Raw genomic sequence first — 17,611 nt, forward strand, 5'->3', positions numbered from 1 at the left:
GAGTATGTTTACTGTTCCTGAGCCTTGATTTGCGTTTGAATCAGTTGTAATTTGTTAGTCTTTTTCATCAATTTGGTTATATGTTAGTTATTTTAGAAAAAATAAATAAATAAATAATCGGCTTTAGTGTGATAACATTAGCATTAGCATATACACTGTATTTAGTGCCAAATCAAATACAAAATAGATTATAGATGTAGAGTTGTAATCATTTACATCCATTAATTTGCTTGAAAACCAACGGACCAATGAGAGCGCGACATGTGGCGCGAAAATCACACGTAATTGAAAAAAATAAAAATTTTCAAAAAATAAAAAAAATTCGAAATTTTTTTTTTCGAATTTTTTTTCGAAAGTTTTTTTCGAATTTTTTTTTTTTACAATCACATGTGATTCTGCATGTCAGTCACATGTGATTGTAAACCTAATCACATGTGATTATGCATGTCAAATTCAATCACGTGATTGTATAATTCAATCACATGTGATTGTGCAGGTAAATCACATGTGATTGTAAAGAAAAATTCGAAAAAAAAAATTCGTAAAAAAAGAATTCGAAATTTAAAAAAAAAAATTTCGGGAAAAAAAAAATTTTAAAATTTTTTTTTAATCACATATGATTTTCGTGCCATATATCACGCTCTCATTGATTTAAATGAATATTACTGTGTAGATGTATTTCTCAAACTTAAAAACACATGTAATATCATCATTGAAATCGTAAAATGCAAATGTTAAAGGTCCCTTTCATCACCAACAATCGCAAAAATCCTTCAAACTGAATCAACCTTTCTTCACCAAAATCCTTCATAAATACCCTGCACCTTTCATATATCTCCGTTTAACCAAACTTAACCCCTTTTATAATATTTATTATAATTATCAGATTTATATCCAAAAAACAAAGCACAAACAGAGCAGCAGCAAAAATGATGAAACAATTACACAAACAATCATCATCATCATCTATGCCAACCCACCAAAATTACTCACCCAAATCCGTAAAACACACAACCCACAAACCAATTTCAAGATCCATTAATTACATCTTCAGAGAACAACGTGCAATTTTCATTTTAATTGGAATTATAATTGGCTCTGTTTTCTTCATTTACCAGCCTTCATTATCATCCTCTGTTTCATCATCAACAACAATTGATAATGTTATTAGTAGGAAAGAAATACCATCAATGAGATCATTTTCATTTTCCCAACAACGGCGGCCGGCCGGTAGGGTTCCGGTGGGAATTGGCCGGAAAAGATTGAGGGTTGTGGTGACAGGTGGATCAGGGTTTGTGGGTAGTCATTTGGTTGATAAATTGATGGAAAGAGGTGATGAAGTTATTGTGATTGATAATTTTTTTACTGGGAGAAAAGAAAATGTTGTTCATCATTTAGATAACCCTAGATTTGAATTAATTAGGCATGATGTTGTTGAACCTATTTTGTTGGAAGTTGATCAAATTTATCATCTTGCTTGCCCTGCTTCCCCTGTTCATTACAAGTATAATCCTGTCAAGACAATAATATCCTTTTTATTTGAATTTTTCAAAGTTATGTGAAATATTGTCATTTAGCTGGATTCATGCTATTGAATCTACTTTTTATGTTGTGATTTTGTTATTATCTTGAATTGGGTATGCATTATGCTTTTGAGGTGGATAGAAAGCTACTATTTTGGACTATTGAACTCCAATTTGGTGCGTCTGGATACCACTTTTTTGAACTGATACAATGCAACGTATTGCTACTTGTATGATTTTGTTGTTTTCTTGAACCGGGCTATTCATTAAGGTACCTTGTAGATATGACTTACTCAGTTAAGTAGATGTAATTTTGATTGAAATATGTTTGACTTTTGACTTCCAAGTTGGTGCTTTTGGATGTGAATTTAGTGTTGAATCGGTTACGATAATCTATGTTCGTTGAATGTGGATGCGCTGACCTTATTACTAAGCTTGAATATACTACATATATTTACTGAAGATTTGAAGAATTTGTTATGCTAATTGAATTTGGAATTTGGCGTTGTTGACCTTTGGTATGTCAAAATGCATGCTTTTCATGGTATCATAATTGTTTTGTACAAGTGTGTTGGCTACATAAATGAACTTATGATTATATGAATTTGGTAATCCTTAACTTTTGTAATCACAAGACAAATGTGATGGGAACTCTAAACATGTTGGGACTGGCCAAGAGAATAGGAGCGAGGTTTTTGCTTACGAGTACGAGTGAAGTTTATGGGGACCCACTTGAACATCCTCAGAAAGAGACATATTGGGGTCACGTGAATCCGATAGGTAGACTCGTTATTGTTTCTTATTTGCTCTTACATTGTTCTCTAGCTGCATTTTTGGTGTTTTATGTTCAAAATGTTAATGTTCTTGAATGATTTAGGTGTAAGGAGCTGTTATGATGAAGGGAAAAGGGTAGCTGAAACATTGGCCATGGATTACCATCGAGGAGATGGTGTTGAGGTATGATTTGACTTATTGCTTGATATACAAAGTTTTTAAATAAATGATTGATTTTATTAGTTTAATACTATTAACTAACTACCATTTGGTGATTGTATTTCTATATTCATATGTAGGTCCGAATTGCACGTATTTTCAACACTTACGGGCCTCGGATGTGTCTAGATGATGGTCGTGTTGTTAGCAACTTTGTTTCACAGGTAAAGTTGTCTACTTTTGTGCATGTCCAAGATTTTAATAAACATTCAATTAAGCTTTATTTTGTGTTATTAAGTTTTTGAATATGTTTTGAAGGCCATTCGCAAACAACCAATGACCGTTTATGGTGATGGAAAACAAACACGAAGCTTTCAATATGTCTCTGACTTGGTATGCTATTTTCTCTTTTCTAGTTTCTTTTTGTTCATTTTTATTCAAGTACATAGATTATGAATTTGTCTTTTTACGGAAATTTTCCCGAATAACATAATAATACACAAATTTGTGAAATTTCAGGTAGATGGACTAATGGCACTGATGGAAGGTGAACATGTTGGACCATTTAACTTGGGCAATCCCGGCGAGTTTACGATGTTAGAGCTTTCTCAGGTTTGTCTTGAACATATTACAGATAGACCCTTCATTTTAGGGTGGTAGTTTCTACTATACCCATATCTTTTTTTTTTTTTTTCTTCAAAAAATAGGAAATGTTGAAAAGGAAGTACTTTTTATATTGATTGTCAACTTTCAAAGTATTTAAGAGTCAAAAGATAACCTGACCCAATGGGTTGGTAAGAACCAAGATAGTACCGACAATTCTGGAAGTTAAGATTCAAAATCATTCATTCATGCATTCATAAGATAAAAACATAACCTAATGACTGATAGATACTAACATACTTATCAAGAAACTTGGTAAACAAGTATAAAAGGAAAAACAATACAATTATTGGAAATTAATGACTTTATATGAAAGACTCTAAACATAACCATCAGAATATAGCCTAGTGTTTGGGGCCCTGAGTTCTTTGTAAAAGGTCTCAGGTTCGAATCCTGCTTAGGACGAATATTTTGTGGTGACCGGGGTCGGATTATTCGCCCGAACAGGGTAAACCTTCTACATTTTTTTACCCTTTTTATGAAAGACTAAACACCCCAACAGTTGAAATATATTGTGATTCATGTAACATTACAAAAGAAAGTCAAGTTATAAATACAAGTTTGATCACGATACCTAGGTCCAAAATCATTGATATTGTATACTAATATGATCCAAACGGTTGCTTTATATATCTTCAAACCAATTGTAATTAAAATTTCAGTAAATTGATCACCTTTTTTCATGTTTCATTTGGGACAAACTCTTAGGTGGTGAAAGAAACTATTGATTCTAGTGCCACAATTGAATTCAAAGAAAACACGGCTGACGATCCTCAAAAACGTAAACCTGATATCAGCAAAGCCAAAGAACTACTAAACTGGGAACCGAAGGTCCCACTCCGAGAGGGTCTGCCAAAAATGGCATCCGATTTCCGAAATCGCATTTTAAACGAGGACGAAGGTAAAGGCAACAAATAAAAATATAAAAATGCAACATCCTTCATGTGACAAGTTTCTTAATGAGGTTGGGATTTTGATCTTGATACTAAAACTAAGGTGATATCCGATAGTGATTCCCATGTCTATACAAATGCCGTCAATCATTTCATGCTTTAGAGCTTTCAAATAGGTTTAGTTTTTCGACTATATGTATCCTTTTTTATACGAGCCCCTTGAGGGCCTGTTTCGTTAGGTTAAATAGATGATGTTGGTGTATGACTACAAATTTGAAATATATGCAGTTTTCTGTTTGAAGAAATTGTGTTCCTTCTGTGATATGCCGAGGCTGGTCTAAAAACCCGTTAACATGTTACTTTTTTAGTTACAACTTTTCCACTTCAAAAACATAACCCAGATTGACCCATGTATAAATTACTTCAGTTGAATCATAGTTTCGCGACTGTATAGCTTGTACGGGAATGCATTCCAAACTCGCTATTGAGCATAACTAGACCTGAACATAATATACCCTGCATATACAAGCAAAAACCCCAGAGCTTTAGAAATACAACACAAAAGTGAGGTTTAGGTAACAAGTGGCAAAATGAGTGTGTTAGGTCACGGTGCATAAGGGGTGTGTTGGGTAACAGGTTATAAGAGGGTTGACTTAGGGTATGTTGTGACTTGTGATTACCTCTTAATTGAAGGTTTGGCACTGAATGTTGAACCATTCAACATTTAGCGCGTTTGTTTCTGTCATCTAAATGATATACGATGCTAAATATTTAAGCATTCATTGTTAAATTATTCAGAGTTGAAACACTCTCTTAACCATTAAGCATTTGAATATTTTGTGATACCCTCTTCAAATCATATCCAAAGTCGGTGATTGCTGAACTATTAAGAGTTGACACACTCTCTTAACCATTAAGCACCTGAATTTTTTGTGATACTCTTTTCAAATCATATCCAAAACACTTAACAAACAAATATATTGAATTTATATTCATGTAACATGTTAATAAGGTAATTTTACCCAGTTCATATCATTCGTTCAAAATGGTTATCAAACAACTTATTTTCATTCAGAACTAAGTTTATTCAGACTTTGAATTATTCAGATTATGAACAATTCAGCGCTAAATCATTCAGTTTTATCAAACGCAACCTAAATCAAGCTCTGGTATGGCTCAAATGTATTCATCGAGTCAACCAACAAACACTTCTTAATGCACCTATAAACGAATTATAACAATATAATTGCTTGAATAAAGGGATTTAGAAGGATGTATGATTACACTTTGTGCAACAATTCTATACGTTTAACCCTGCCCAACCCATTTGACCAGTGTCATCTAAGCCAAATATTTTTTTGTGTCACCCATTTATGATTATGCATTACCCAATATCAAATGATAGGTAGATGGGTCAAAATTGACACCTCTACTTTCGGTGGTCCAATATGTGCTTTAAGCATGGAAAGTTTTCCCATGATTTAAGTACACTTGCACTACACAAAACTGCTACTAATGATGTGTCCCAATTTATAGCCCTGACTATTGTTTTCCCCCTCTACATAGTCAGCTCCCTCAGCTGCTCCCAACAAGCACCTTTCCCACATCGCGTTAGGGGTAAGGGGGAAGGGGTTTTACCGTCCATGCCCCGTATAGGATTGATGCAGGTTTTCTCATGGGTACGCAGTTGGGGGCGGGTATAGCAACTGCAGGAGATGATTGCGTGAGTGGTTAAGTCCCCCTAATTGATCCCCAACTAACTGCTATCCCAATAAAATAAAAAAATAAAAAAATCCAAGCGATTAAAGAAAGCTCAGCACGATAAGACTTTAATGCGATTGGTTTTACATAAATACAAGAAGTTAGAGATACAGAAGGCGGAAAACATCTATGATCTAGCCAATTATTACTGAAGTGTGGCAATCTCGGTCCACTTACCTAATGATGATTTGATATGGGCAATGTTTATTTTGAACGAGCAAATGGGTAATGAGTCAAACAAGTAGAATTATGCATAATACTCCGTATATAATAGCAAAGGGGTGTTACTGTCGTGTTGGACTTTCAATTTCGTTTCTTTTAGAAAGAAAAAAAGTAGAAGATATAAGTTGTAATGAGTGGCAACTCCTAAATCATATTTTAAATAAAGGAGGTGATACTCACACACTAGTTTTCGATCTATACATACTTTTTATCATAAAACTTACAATTATATCTTTAAATTAATTTAGGGAGTTGAACCATTATTATTGTAAATAAAGACATATTAGTAAATTAGGTGTGTATGAATCAAAACTGGTATGTGAGTCTCATATCCCTTTAAGTAATGGTAGAGATGAAATAATAATAATAAACTAATCACTAGCTATTTAAACATTTAGTTAAATCATTTTTACTCATGATATATGTCTTAAAATTAACGTTGTTCACTTCAACATTTCCTTCTCATTACTATTTTTTTGGCAAATATATATATATATATATATATATATATATATATATATATATATATATATATATATATATATATATATATATATATATATATATATATAGTAGACTCGAAGATCCGATGGTACAACATTGAGCAGATCGTGACGATCTGTTGTGAAAGTAATTGGTCACAAACGACCAAAAAACCCATTGACGTTCACGCTGTTCGTTCTAAACAATATGAACGACAACATTGACAGCAGGGCGAGCAAATTGGGAATACAATTGAGAATACGTAAAAAATAAAACCACCAGTCCTAAGCCTACAAACATACACATAAACCCGATCTCGTATTTGACCCCGCATCTTCACCCCACAGAAACCGCAAACGCAAACCAATCACCGGGCAACCCAAGAACACCTAACCCGAGGCCTATTTACCGAAGTCAACTAAGTCAACAACGTCGGCAACAACATCAAGCCCAAAAAGACCCAACGACGGGAAAAATGGAATGAATGAACCAAACTCGCGGCAACCAAACAGATCCAAAAGCAGAGTTAAACCATAAAGGAACCAGTCATCATCGTCAATTTTCTAAGGACATATACAAACCCCAAAACTCAAGCAGTCCAACAGTAGCCTCTAGCAGCCGCCATGTAAGGCCCTGAATTTTATGCATCAGAAAGTGTCATCAGAAAGTGTCCTCAGAAAGTGTCAGGAAAAGTCTACTAATACTTATGCATTTTCAGAATTTACATCAGAATCAGTGTTCTACAGATGGAACGGAGTATCAGTGTAAGGAACGACGTTTCATGTTTGAGGAACGACGTTCCAAATACAAGAATTTTATAAAATTCATCATAGAACATTTGAGAAGGATTCGGGAACGACGTTCTTGTTTAAGGAACGGCGTTCCAAGTTAACGTGTGATGGAACGGCATTCTACTTACAGGAACGGCGTTCCAGCTGCAGTTTCAGCATCTTTTGTTTCTAGAAACAAGTAAATGAGGGGTAAAATGGTATTTTCACATGGGTGACGGATTTTTGGCCACAAAACTGATCAAACCCCATCCTTATCCTCATTCCACCTCATCTTCATCCTCTCCAAATACTCTCTACCTTTTAGAGAGAGGAAGCTCTCTTAGAGAGAGAGAGAGTTTGATATCTTGGAGAAGAAGCTTGATTCTCGACAAAGCTCAAGCATTAAAGTTGTCCATCTCGTTCATAGCTACGTTTTGGTGGTAGTGGTAAGTCTCGAATCCGAATTTCATTTGTTTGATTTGATGTTCATGTTAGGGTTTGAACTAGTAAGTTCTTGAAAAAACTCATCTAGCTCATTAATGGAAGTTTGAAGCTAGTAATTGGTGTTGTTGACCCTTATTGGTGGGTTTTGGGTTGGAAAACGATTTGGCCATGATAGGGCTAGTAATTTGAAGTATAATCACTAGGATTAGTGATTATGGAAGTGTTGAACCCATTTGGGTGTACTTGGAAGACTAATTTTGAAATGAGTCATGTAACTAGAGAGGGGGGGCTGAATAGTTACTTAACGATTTCTTAAAACTTTTTCGAAATCTTTAGCTATTAAAAGATAAGTTTTAAGTACGGAAGCGTTCGTGTTTGTTAATGCAAGTATGTAAAGAATGTAAGTGCACAAACACGAGGATTTATAGTGGTTCGGGAGGATGTTAACTAATCCTCCTTAATCTACTCCCTAATTCTAAGAATTGAGACTTTTCTTCACTATGATACCCCAAATCCGGTGGAGTGTCCGGATACAACACTAGCTCCTCGATAAGCCGCTACTTATGAACCCTTACGTCCCTTTGAAGAATTCACAAACACCAAATGCTCTTACCACAAGATCCTAATGCTCTAGCCTAATGAAATCACAACTACCTTCTAGATCCCTTTAAAAAGATAGCTTACAAGTAAACTTATAGCTAAGCTTACAATCACTCATAGTTCTTCAATAGGTCACACCAACTTAATTCTCAATGGAATTGATCAACTTCCTAGATCCCTTTAAGGAAGTTGAATCATTAAGCAAGATGGTGTTTCCTCTCATAAGAACTATCTAGCTTCCTTGACCCCCTAAGGAAATGTCTTACAAAGTAAACTTAAAGATACAAATGATAAGTACAAAGTTTACATTTCAATTCTACTTAGTGTAAGTATAATCTCTCTTTCTCTCTTATAATCTCTCCATTGGTATGTGCTTGAGGCTTGGGAGATCAGTAGATATGACTTTGAAAGAATTTTGGAAAGAGGTAGTCTTCTAGTTTGGCAAATTGGTGTATTTATATTCCAAGAAAATATTGACAGACAAAACTGCGATCGAAGCCATGTACTCAGCCTTACAACTTCTGTCAGCATTTTAACATATCCGTTGGAGCTCCTCTTTCTTTGAATTTTTAGCTTCTTTACCCAATATAGAGCCTTCAAAATATGCTAAATACACCTAGAATTTAACTCCATTACCCCTTTGATCTTGGACATATGCATGGAGGTTGACATGTGCTAGCTAAAGAGGAGAGTCCAATGTCCTTGACCATTGTCATTGATTTCCTAATAAGGTAAATGCAGATTTTTGTCCCTTGACAAACCACTAGCATCCAAACTTCATTACCCACATCTTTAAACCTTTGTCTTCATCTTTGATAGAAGTATCTTGCCCATTGGAACCTTGTTACAACTCCATTGAACTAGTTTGAGAACACTTTGACTAGTTGCACTAATCACAAAGATACATCACTACATTCTAAAACCTCATACCCATGTCTTCACCAACTTGTGTTTTCTTTAATGGAAGTGTCTTGCTCTTTGGAACATTGTTACATCTCAAATGGACTAGTTTGAATCTAGTTGGAACTTAATGATCCTTGTTACAACCTTGACTAACTTGAACTAATTACATTTACATACATACAATGGTACTTAAAACTAATGGGAGAGCACCTCTTTAATTGGGACTTTAATGACGATTATTAGTATGTTTAAATGACACTATAAAAAGATATAACACTTGTGTGTTTAATCTTATTTCAAGTTAAATCATCATTCAGGTGTCATTAGGTGTGATTAATCAAGATTAACATCTTTTGGTTCAAAACTCTTTTGAAATCAAAGAAGGCAACTATTATAAGTACGTTTAAAAAGGTTTTGTAAAGTATAGATGCCTTAAAGTGGTCTAACTTAAAGTGGATGAATTTGGTTACAGAGAAAACTGCGGTCGATCCACGGTCGGCCGTGAGGTTGACCGTAGATCAACAGTTTTGTAAAATGGTGCAGCCGTTGGAACAGGACATCTACGGTTAGACCCGTGGTCGACCGTGGTGCAGCCGCATATCAGTTTTTACCAAGTTATTCATCTATGTATTAGTCTTTTGCTAGAGATAGTGTAGGCTTATGAACTTGTGTTGTTCAATACGTGGTTTAAGCACACAAGACTTGGTGTCATCATCAAAACAAAGTGGTTATCATTTGAATATTAATATTGGATCACTAACCAACATTCTCCCCCTTTTTGATGATGATAAACATATGTAAGTGTGCTTAAGCGTATAATACAACACATGTGTTAACATCACTTACCATACACTTTCTCCCCTTTTGTCGAAGCAAAAAGGTTAGCTCCCCCTGGAACTAAGCGCGCCCTAGAGTAATGCTCCCCATTGAATCTTACATAGTGGTAGATGATATAGCTCCCCATTGAAATGTGCAATATAAGACTCATAGAAAAGAGGATTAGTCCACACATAAGACATAATATCAATTAAGGAGTGATATAAACTCAACGAGCTGGATAAACCTTCAATCAGGGGTTAGTGCACACACATAATCATATATAGCAAGCATAAGAATCATTGTGTGTCATAGATAACAAAGATAGTGGAGTGAGAACTTTGATCAATATATGTGATCATTAGAGAGCATGTAAGATCAAAAGTGCATATGAACCACCACATATCAATGTTAATTAATAGTATAGCATGAATGTGCGATATAACATGTAGTGAGCAAAAGACTTAGTATATCATGCAACACTATCATAAAGTACCAACATTACTCTACTAGTTCTACCAACTTCATGCATGTATAGAAGAAAATAGGTTTAAACAAGCATGTGGAACCATATAGCATAGCATGGTATACATATTGCACATAGCACAATGTAGAAACATACAGTTGCCCAATTTCTTCCTCCGACTTCTTTAGCCACTTCCGGCTTCCCCGCTTCCGCATCTGTCGTATTCAGTAGCATGCAAAAGCTAATATACATGAGATCAATTGTCAAGCAAACAATCATGCGTAACAATCATATTTATAAGCTTATATGCTAGAGCATGTATGAAAGAAGGTAGGTTCAAACAAGCATGTTCAATCACAAGAATAATATAGCATGGCAAACACGTAAGAGTAGCACACGTAATCATATCATGCAACACTATAAATACTATCATAGTAGTTTCAAACAAGCATGTAAGGACACAAGCATGTCATACATATGGCACATATCATAAGCATAGCATGTTAAACATATTGCAAGAATACAAGTAAGAGTAGCATGATGAAGCTAATATATGCATAACGATCTAATTTATATATAAGCTTAAAACATGCATGAGGCACATCTATTTAACATTATGAGCATATTAGTTGAAGCATGTCAAGAAATGGTGATCAATGTGGCCGATATGATAATTCAAAACATTATCCACATGATAAGTTATCATTTAAAAATCATTCACTAAGTTTCAGGTTATTCAACTAAGAGCATATCTCTTTGTATACTTAGTGATGAACATATGTATACCCTAAGCATATAGAGCATGTTAATATTTCACTTATCACGTAATGCTCAAAGCTAAATTAGTGTTCAAATAATCACTTATTAGGTTGATTAGTCCAATTTTAGCACGAGAATGCACACATATATGAGTTTCGGAAGAAGTGGTACCGTAATCGAGGGGAGTTTGTTTCTACCATAAGCCGTGAGCACATGATCTTCCAATTGCTACATACTCGACTTTAGTAGTAGAGAGAGCTACATGTGTTTGTTCTTTTAGGAACCATGAGGTTATGCATAAACCAACTAATGCACATACACCACTCTTTTAAACATTAGCAATCCACCATCATCCGAATCTCCAAGGCACATGATATTCATGATGCATAGACCCCTTTAGATTTTTCTAAAGATCCTTTTAACGGCTCGAAAGTGTGACATATTTGGACTTTCCTTTGCTTGGGTGATGAGCATAGTAGTGCGTTTGAAGTCTCACAAGCATTGTTAGAAATATAAGCATACATAGAACTCAAGAATAATTATAGTAAGCATATATCACATCAAAACAAGCAATCATGCATAATAAGCTCAATTAGAATTCACACTACAAGTAACAATTATGCATAGCAAGCAAGTAATCATGATAATCAAATAAAGGCATGTTCTATAGCATGAATATTGATGAGCATGTTCATAATCTAAATAACTAGATCGGGTAGGCATTTAACTCATAATTAACATCAAAATACGATATACGTTAAATCACTACTTATTTAGTAATCTTTTCAAATAAATTCCCAGAGTGCACTTAAGTGATATAGTGTAACAAGCAATCACAGAATTCAGGGCAAGTAAGCTAATATCAAATTACTTGTCAGGCATTCAACAATTATGATCTAAGACAATTATTATCATGTCAACATATGTTAACTTTACTATGAATAATGCTAATTATTTAACATTTTCCATTTATCTTAGTTAACAATTAGAAGTGTTCTATTAGATCATGAGTACAATAATATCCAAACATAATTTTTCAACATGTTAATAAATAATAAGCATGTAAGCACATAAGCATGATGAAAAATATATAGCATGTTGGATGTAGCAAATATTAAGCACAGTGCCCTCACAAATAAAATTTAATTAGCAAGTTAATGATCCTTAAGTGTAGGGTAACATTTAGTAAGTTGATTTCAACCAACATGAGTTACAACGAGAGAACTCAAGTTGTCATGCATGGAAATCATATAAGTATGCAAGTATGACATGTAGATATACACATACATACATATAATCATGCAATTATGACAAGTAGATGTTGCACACATAATCATGCAAGCAATGAAAGCATATATATGGCACATATGAGAGAGAAAATAGATATTATGCAGTTTACACCTAGTGTATAATGAGTGGAAGCCTAGAGTTAAGCCTAGAGTGTAAAGCATACAATAAAGCATTCAAGTTTCTCTATCAAGTATATTTCAAACTTATCATCCGTGAGTTCAAAGAACTTTTCACAAGGAAAATGGTTAATTGGATCAATAACCAAGTCATGAACATCTATTAACATTTTATTCTTATGCTTCTTAGCAAATAATGTATTGTCAACTTTTACCATTTCACACACATGATCAAGCAAGTATGTCCTAAGTTTATCAAAACTTTTAAGATTCAAAGATATAGCCTTTTCATGTATGTTCGATTATTCCTTAAGGCTACACGGACGTCTATTTAGACCTAGTTAGGTTTTGCTTTTTAAAGAGTATCCTAGAGACGTACATACCTTTAGAGTTACACCTACACCTTTGGGTGATAATCTAGCATTGATTTCCATATGTGCGTCTAATTACTTAGCACTTATCTAAAAGGTTAGTGAAACTTTTCATTTTACTTGTTTGTTCTAGGTGTTCGTTTGATGCAAACCTAATCCTCGTTTAGAAATCAAGAGAATTAATTATTCTTAAAGTTTTATAACCTCAAAGATTAACAATCATCCGTCCTAATGTGTGTTTTAGACATTTGATAACTCAACAAACGCTTATGCGTTTAACTAACAATTTCTATCAATGACGACTTTTAGTGATATTCTAATTCTTATACCAATCATGTTAGAGCATCACAAATTATTGATGTAAACTTAATATTATATCCAAAGGATGCAATATAAGTCATTGAGCTTACTAAATCCTAGTCGAACATTAAACTTTACAAGTTAGTTTTGGACATAAGGTTGTTTGAGATTCCTAGGCATTTTCTTTAAGAAATTTACGTTTTTTATTTTGATTTTTATGACTAATTAAGTAAACTTCTAATGACTACTACTCAAGCAATTTATACAAGAATAATATCGTTTAAGTTTTAGCCTAGAATGAGTTCTATCATCACAAATGTATCTAATTAAGCATAGATGATAGAAATCATACACGACCCATTTAGTAAGACTACAAAATTGAACTTTGTAAATCTATACTATTCCTAGAAGACGGAAAATTTATACTACACACTTAAGATCTAATTTGTCTCCTATTGATGTCTCTTAAGATTTGTTTGTTATGAATATTTACTTTGTTAAGGATGATCTTTTAAACACATTAGCTCACTTAGTGATCATCATATATTACTTTTAGGTAGATCTCTAATGATTAGTTTCATGGTCGTGTGATCTAATCTTATATGCTATCAAATTGAAAAACATATGTTGACATGTTTTTATCTTTTCACCAATTTCACTTGCAAGCATATAAGACATTCTACCTAATTGTAACATGTTTTCCTAAATGAAATATGACGTTAACCATCATGTTAAGATATTTGCATATTAAACACTTATAGAAATCAAATAGCACACTTTTAAAAATAATTCATTTGTAAGTAAAGTTACCTCCATGGATGATCAATCCTCAAATATGTCCATCCAATATTACGTCACCATCATCATGTTCTTTGTGCTTGGTGTGACATATTTATCATGGAAATATGTTTTGAGTACTTGTGATTATATCATCTTCCACCACAATCATCTTCCACCACACTTGTTAACAAACCTATAACTTGTTAGAGACACAAAACATGGTACCCAATGTTTGTTGGGTCCGAGATTGTTAGCATCAAATATTCTCACAATAACTCATCTTTATACCTTTCTCCAGGAGAAGACTATTGTTCTTTTAGACATGTTTATATTTTAAATTTTGACAAACCAATTTCATGTCTTGATTGAGAATAATTGATCTTATACGCTTATAGTTGTTTGAAAGTCACTAACACTTAAGGTTGAAAACTTGACATTTAAACACATGTAATTTAACGACACTAATTAGTTTTACATTAGCAAATGTTTAGATCTTTCCAATAAATAATGTAAAATTAATGTTACAACCAATTTAAAAAGATTCAAACATCTACACGTGTTTGACCATGTTTTTTTTTTATTGTGGAAGCACATTTTGATCAGAGCCTATGCGGTTGATCTCACGGTCGACCGTAGGTTCGACCGCCTACAAGTTTGGCACTATGTTGAGTTTTATAAAGTGTGTTTTTCAAAAACTTGTGATAGATTTACTCGAGGTGTCTTTCATTTTGTATCTTTAAAAATAACTTTTACTATATCACCACTTTTTATCATTTTCGAAGAAATGTAATTCTTTTTGTTTTTCAAAAATAGTCACAAGCTAATGATTTTTGGTTTCAAGTTATAATTACCCCTAAGTAACTTTTTGTTCGAGAACACTTATTTAGATTCTTAGAGTCTAATCTTAGATATTATATCTATCACTTTAAGGCTCTAAGATGTGTGACAACTTATGTATTCTATCATGTAAGATCAATTTATCAAGCACACATTAAGCAATAGCTCATGTCATTTTTCATGCAAGGATTCAAGGCACAAGTAATTTCAATTATCACATACATTGTATAGACCTAAGTTTCATGGCAAGTTTCAACGTACTTCTATTGTGTACACTATAGTTGTGATTTTAACCCAACCCCACATTTTTCTTTACATACTTTAATTTTCAAAAATTAACTTTGTTTTAAAAAAATGTTTCTTTGTTCAAGCTTTTCTTTTTCAATCATAGTTTTGTTAATTATCACAATATTTAGAGTACACAAATATTAAAAAGACTAAAAAACAAGCAAGCTTACCTCACCATGTGAATGGTGGTATTTTTCCTCAAAGTAATGGATATAAGTTTGAGCATTCGGGTTCGATCCTTGACTCCACATCACACGAATGTCTTGAAGTTGCTTCTCATATGAAAAGTTTCATCACGATTCAAGACTAACTCATCCAAAATCTCTTTTGCGTTCTCCAAACAAGTAGAGCTTGGTTCCAAGATCTTTGACTCGGGTTTTTGCACAAAATAGTTTTTCAACATGACAAAAACGTTCTTGAGCAAAGATTAGAGCAACCGCTCTGATACCAATTGTAAGTAACTAGAGGGGGGTGAATAGTTACTTAACAATTTCTTAAAAAAATTTCGAAATCTTTAGCTATTAAAAGATAAGTTTTAAGTAAGGAAGCGTTCGTGTTTGTTAATGCAAGTATGTAAAGAATGTAAGTGCACAAACACGAGGATTTATAGTGGTTCGGGAGGATATTAACTAATCCTCCTTAATCCACTCCCCAATTCTAAGAATTGAGACTTTTCTTCACTATGATACCCCAAACCCGGTGGAGTGTCCGGATACAACACTAGCTCATCGATAAGCCGCTACTTATGAACCCTTACGTCCCTTTGAAGAATTCACAAACACCAAATGCTCTTACCACAAGATCCTAATGCTCTAGCCTAGTGAAATCACAACTACCTTCTAGATCCCTTTAAGAAGATAGCTTACAAGTAAACTTATAACTAAGCTTACAATCACTCATAGTTCTTCAATAGGTCACACCAACTTAATTCCCAATGGAATTGATCAACTTCCTAGATCCCTTTAAGGAAGTTGAATCATTAAGCAAGATGGTGTTTCCTATCATAAGAACTATCTAGCTTCCTTAACCCCCTAAGGAAGTGTCTTACAAAGTAAACTTAAAGATACAAATGATAAGTACAAAGTTTACATTTCAATTCTACTTAGTGTAAGTAGAATCTCTCTCTTTCTCTCTCTCTCTCTCTCTCTTATAATCTCTCCATTGATATGTGCTTGAGGCTTGGGAGATCAGTAGATATGACTTTGAAAGAATGTTAGAAAGAGGTAGTCTTCTAGTTTGGCAAAGTGGTGTATTTATATTCCAAGAAAATATTGACAGACAAAACTGCGATCGAAGCACGGTCGTCCGTGTACTCAGCCTTACAACTTCTGTCAGCATTTTAACATATCCGTTGGAGCTCCTCTTTCTTTGAATTTTTGACTTCTTTACCCAATACAGAGCCTTCAAAATATGCTTCATACACCTAGAAGTTAACTCCATTACCCCCTTTGATCTTGGACATATGCATGGAGGTTGACATGTGCTAGCTAAAGAGGAAAGTCCAATGTCCTTGACCATTGTCATTGATTTCTAATAAGATAAATGCAGATTTTGTCCTTTTACAAACCACTAGCATCCAAACTTCATTACCCACATCTTTAAACTTTTGTCTTCATCTTTGAGGGAAGTATCTTGCCCATTGGAACCTTGTTACAACTCCATTGAACTAGTTTGAGAACACTTTTGACTAGTTGCACTAATCACAAAGATACATCACTACATTCCAAAACCTTATACCCATGTCTTCACCAACTTGTCTTTTCTTTGATGGAAGTGTCTTGCTCTTTGGAACATTGTTACATCTCAAATGAACTAGTTTGAATCTAGTTGGAACTTAATGATCCTTGTTACAACCTTGACTAGCTTGAACTAATTACATTTACATACATACAACGGTACTTAAAACTAATGGGAGAGCACCTCTTTAATTGGGACTTTAATGACCACTATTAGTATGTTTAAATGACACTATAAAAAGATATAACACTTGTGTGTTTAATCTTATTTCAAGTTAAATCATCATTAAGGTGTCATTAGGTGTGATTAATCAAGATTAACATCTTTTGGTTCAAAACTCTTTTGAAATCAAAGAAGACAACTATTATAAGTACGTTTAAAAAGGTTTTGTAAAGTATAGATGTCTTAAAGTGGTCTAACTTAAAGTGGATGAATTTGGTTACAGAGAAAACTGCGGTCGATCCACGGTCGGTCGTGAGGTTGATCGTAGATCAACAGTTTTGTAAAATGGTGCTGCCGTTGGAACAGGACATCTACGGTCAGACCCGCGGTCGACCGTGGTGCAGCCGCATATCAGTTTTTACTAAGTTAATCATCTATGTATTGGTCTTTTGCTAGAGATGGTGTAGGCTTGTGAACTTGTGTTGTTCAATACG

The 17,611-nt window shown here is 34.0% G+C and overlaps 1 protein-coding gene across 1 annotated transcript; it reads left to right on the forward strand.

The window, feature by feature from the left end:
- Positions 1-705: 705 nt before the first annotated feature.
- Positions 706-4,311, forward strand: LOC139865856 (UDP-glucuronic acid decarboxylase 1-like). Its single transcript, XM_071853960.1, has 7 exons — positions 706-1,526; positions 2,156-2,303; positions 2,401-2,480; positions 2,597-2,680; positions 2,775-2,849; positions 2,976-3,068; positions 3,828-4,311. Exons 1-7 carry the CDS (start codon positions 930-932, stop codon positions 4,035-4,037), a joined length of 1,287 nt encoding a protein of 428 aa, XP_071710061.1. The 5' UTR covers positions 706-929; the 3' UTR covers positions 4,038-4,311.
- Positions 4,312-17,611: the final 13,300 nt, after the last annotated feature.

This window comes from Rutidosis leptorrhynchoides, chromosome 1 (genome assembly GCF_046630445.1).
Source record: "Rutidosis leptorrhynchoides isolate AG116_Rl617_1_P2 chromosome 1, CSIRO_AGI_Rlap_v1, whole genome shotgun sequence".
NCBI lineage: Eukaryota > Viridiplantae > Streptophyta > Magnoliopsida > Asterales > Asteraceae > Rutidosis > Rutidosis leptorrhynchoides.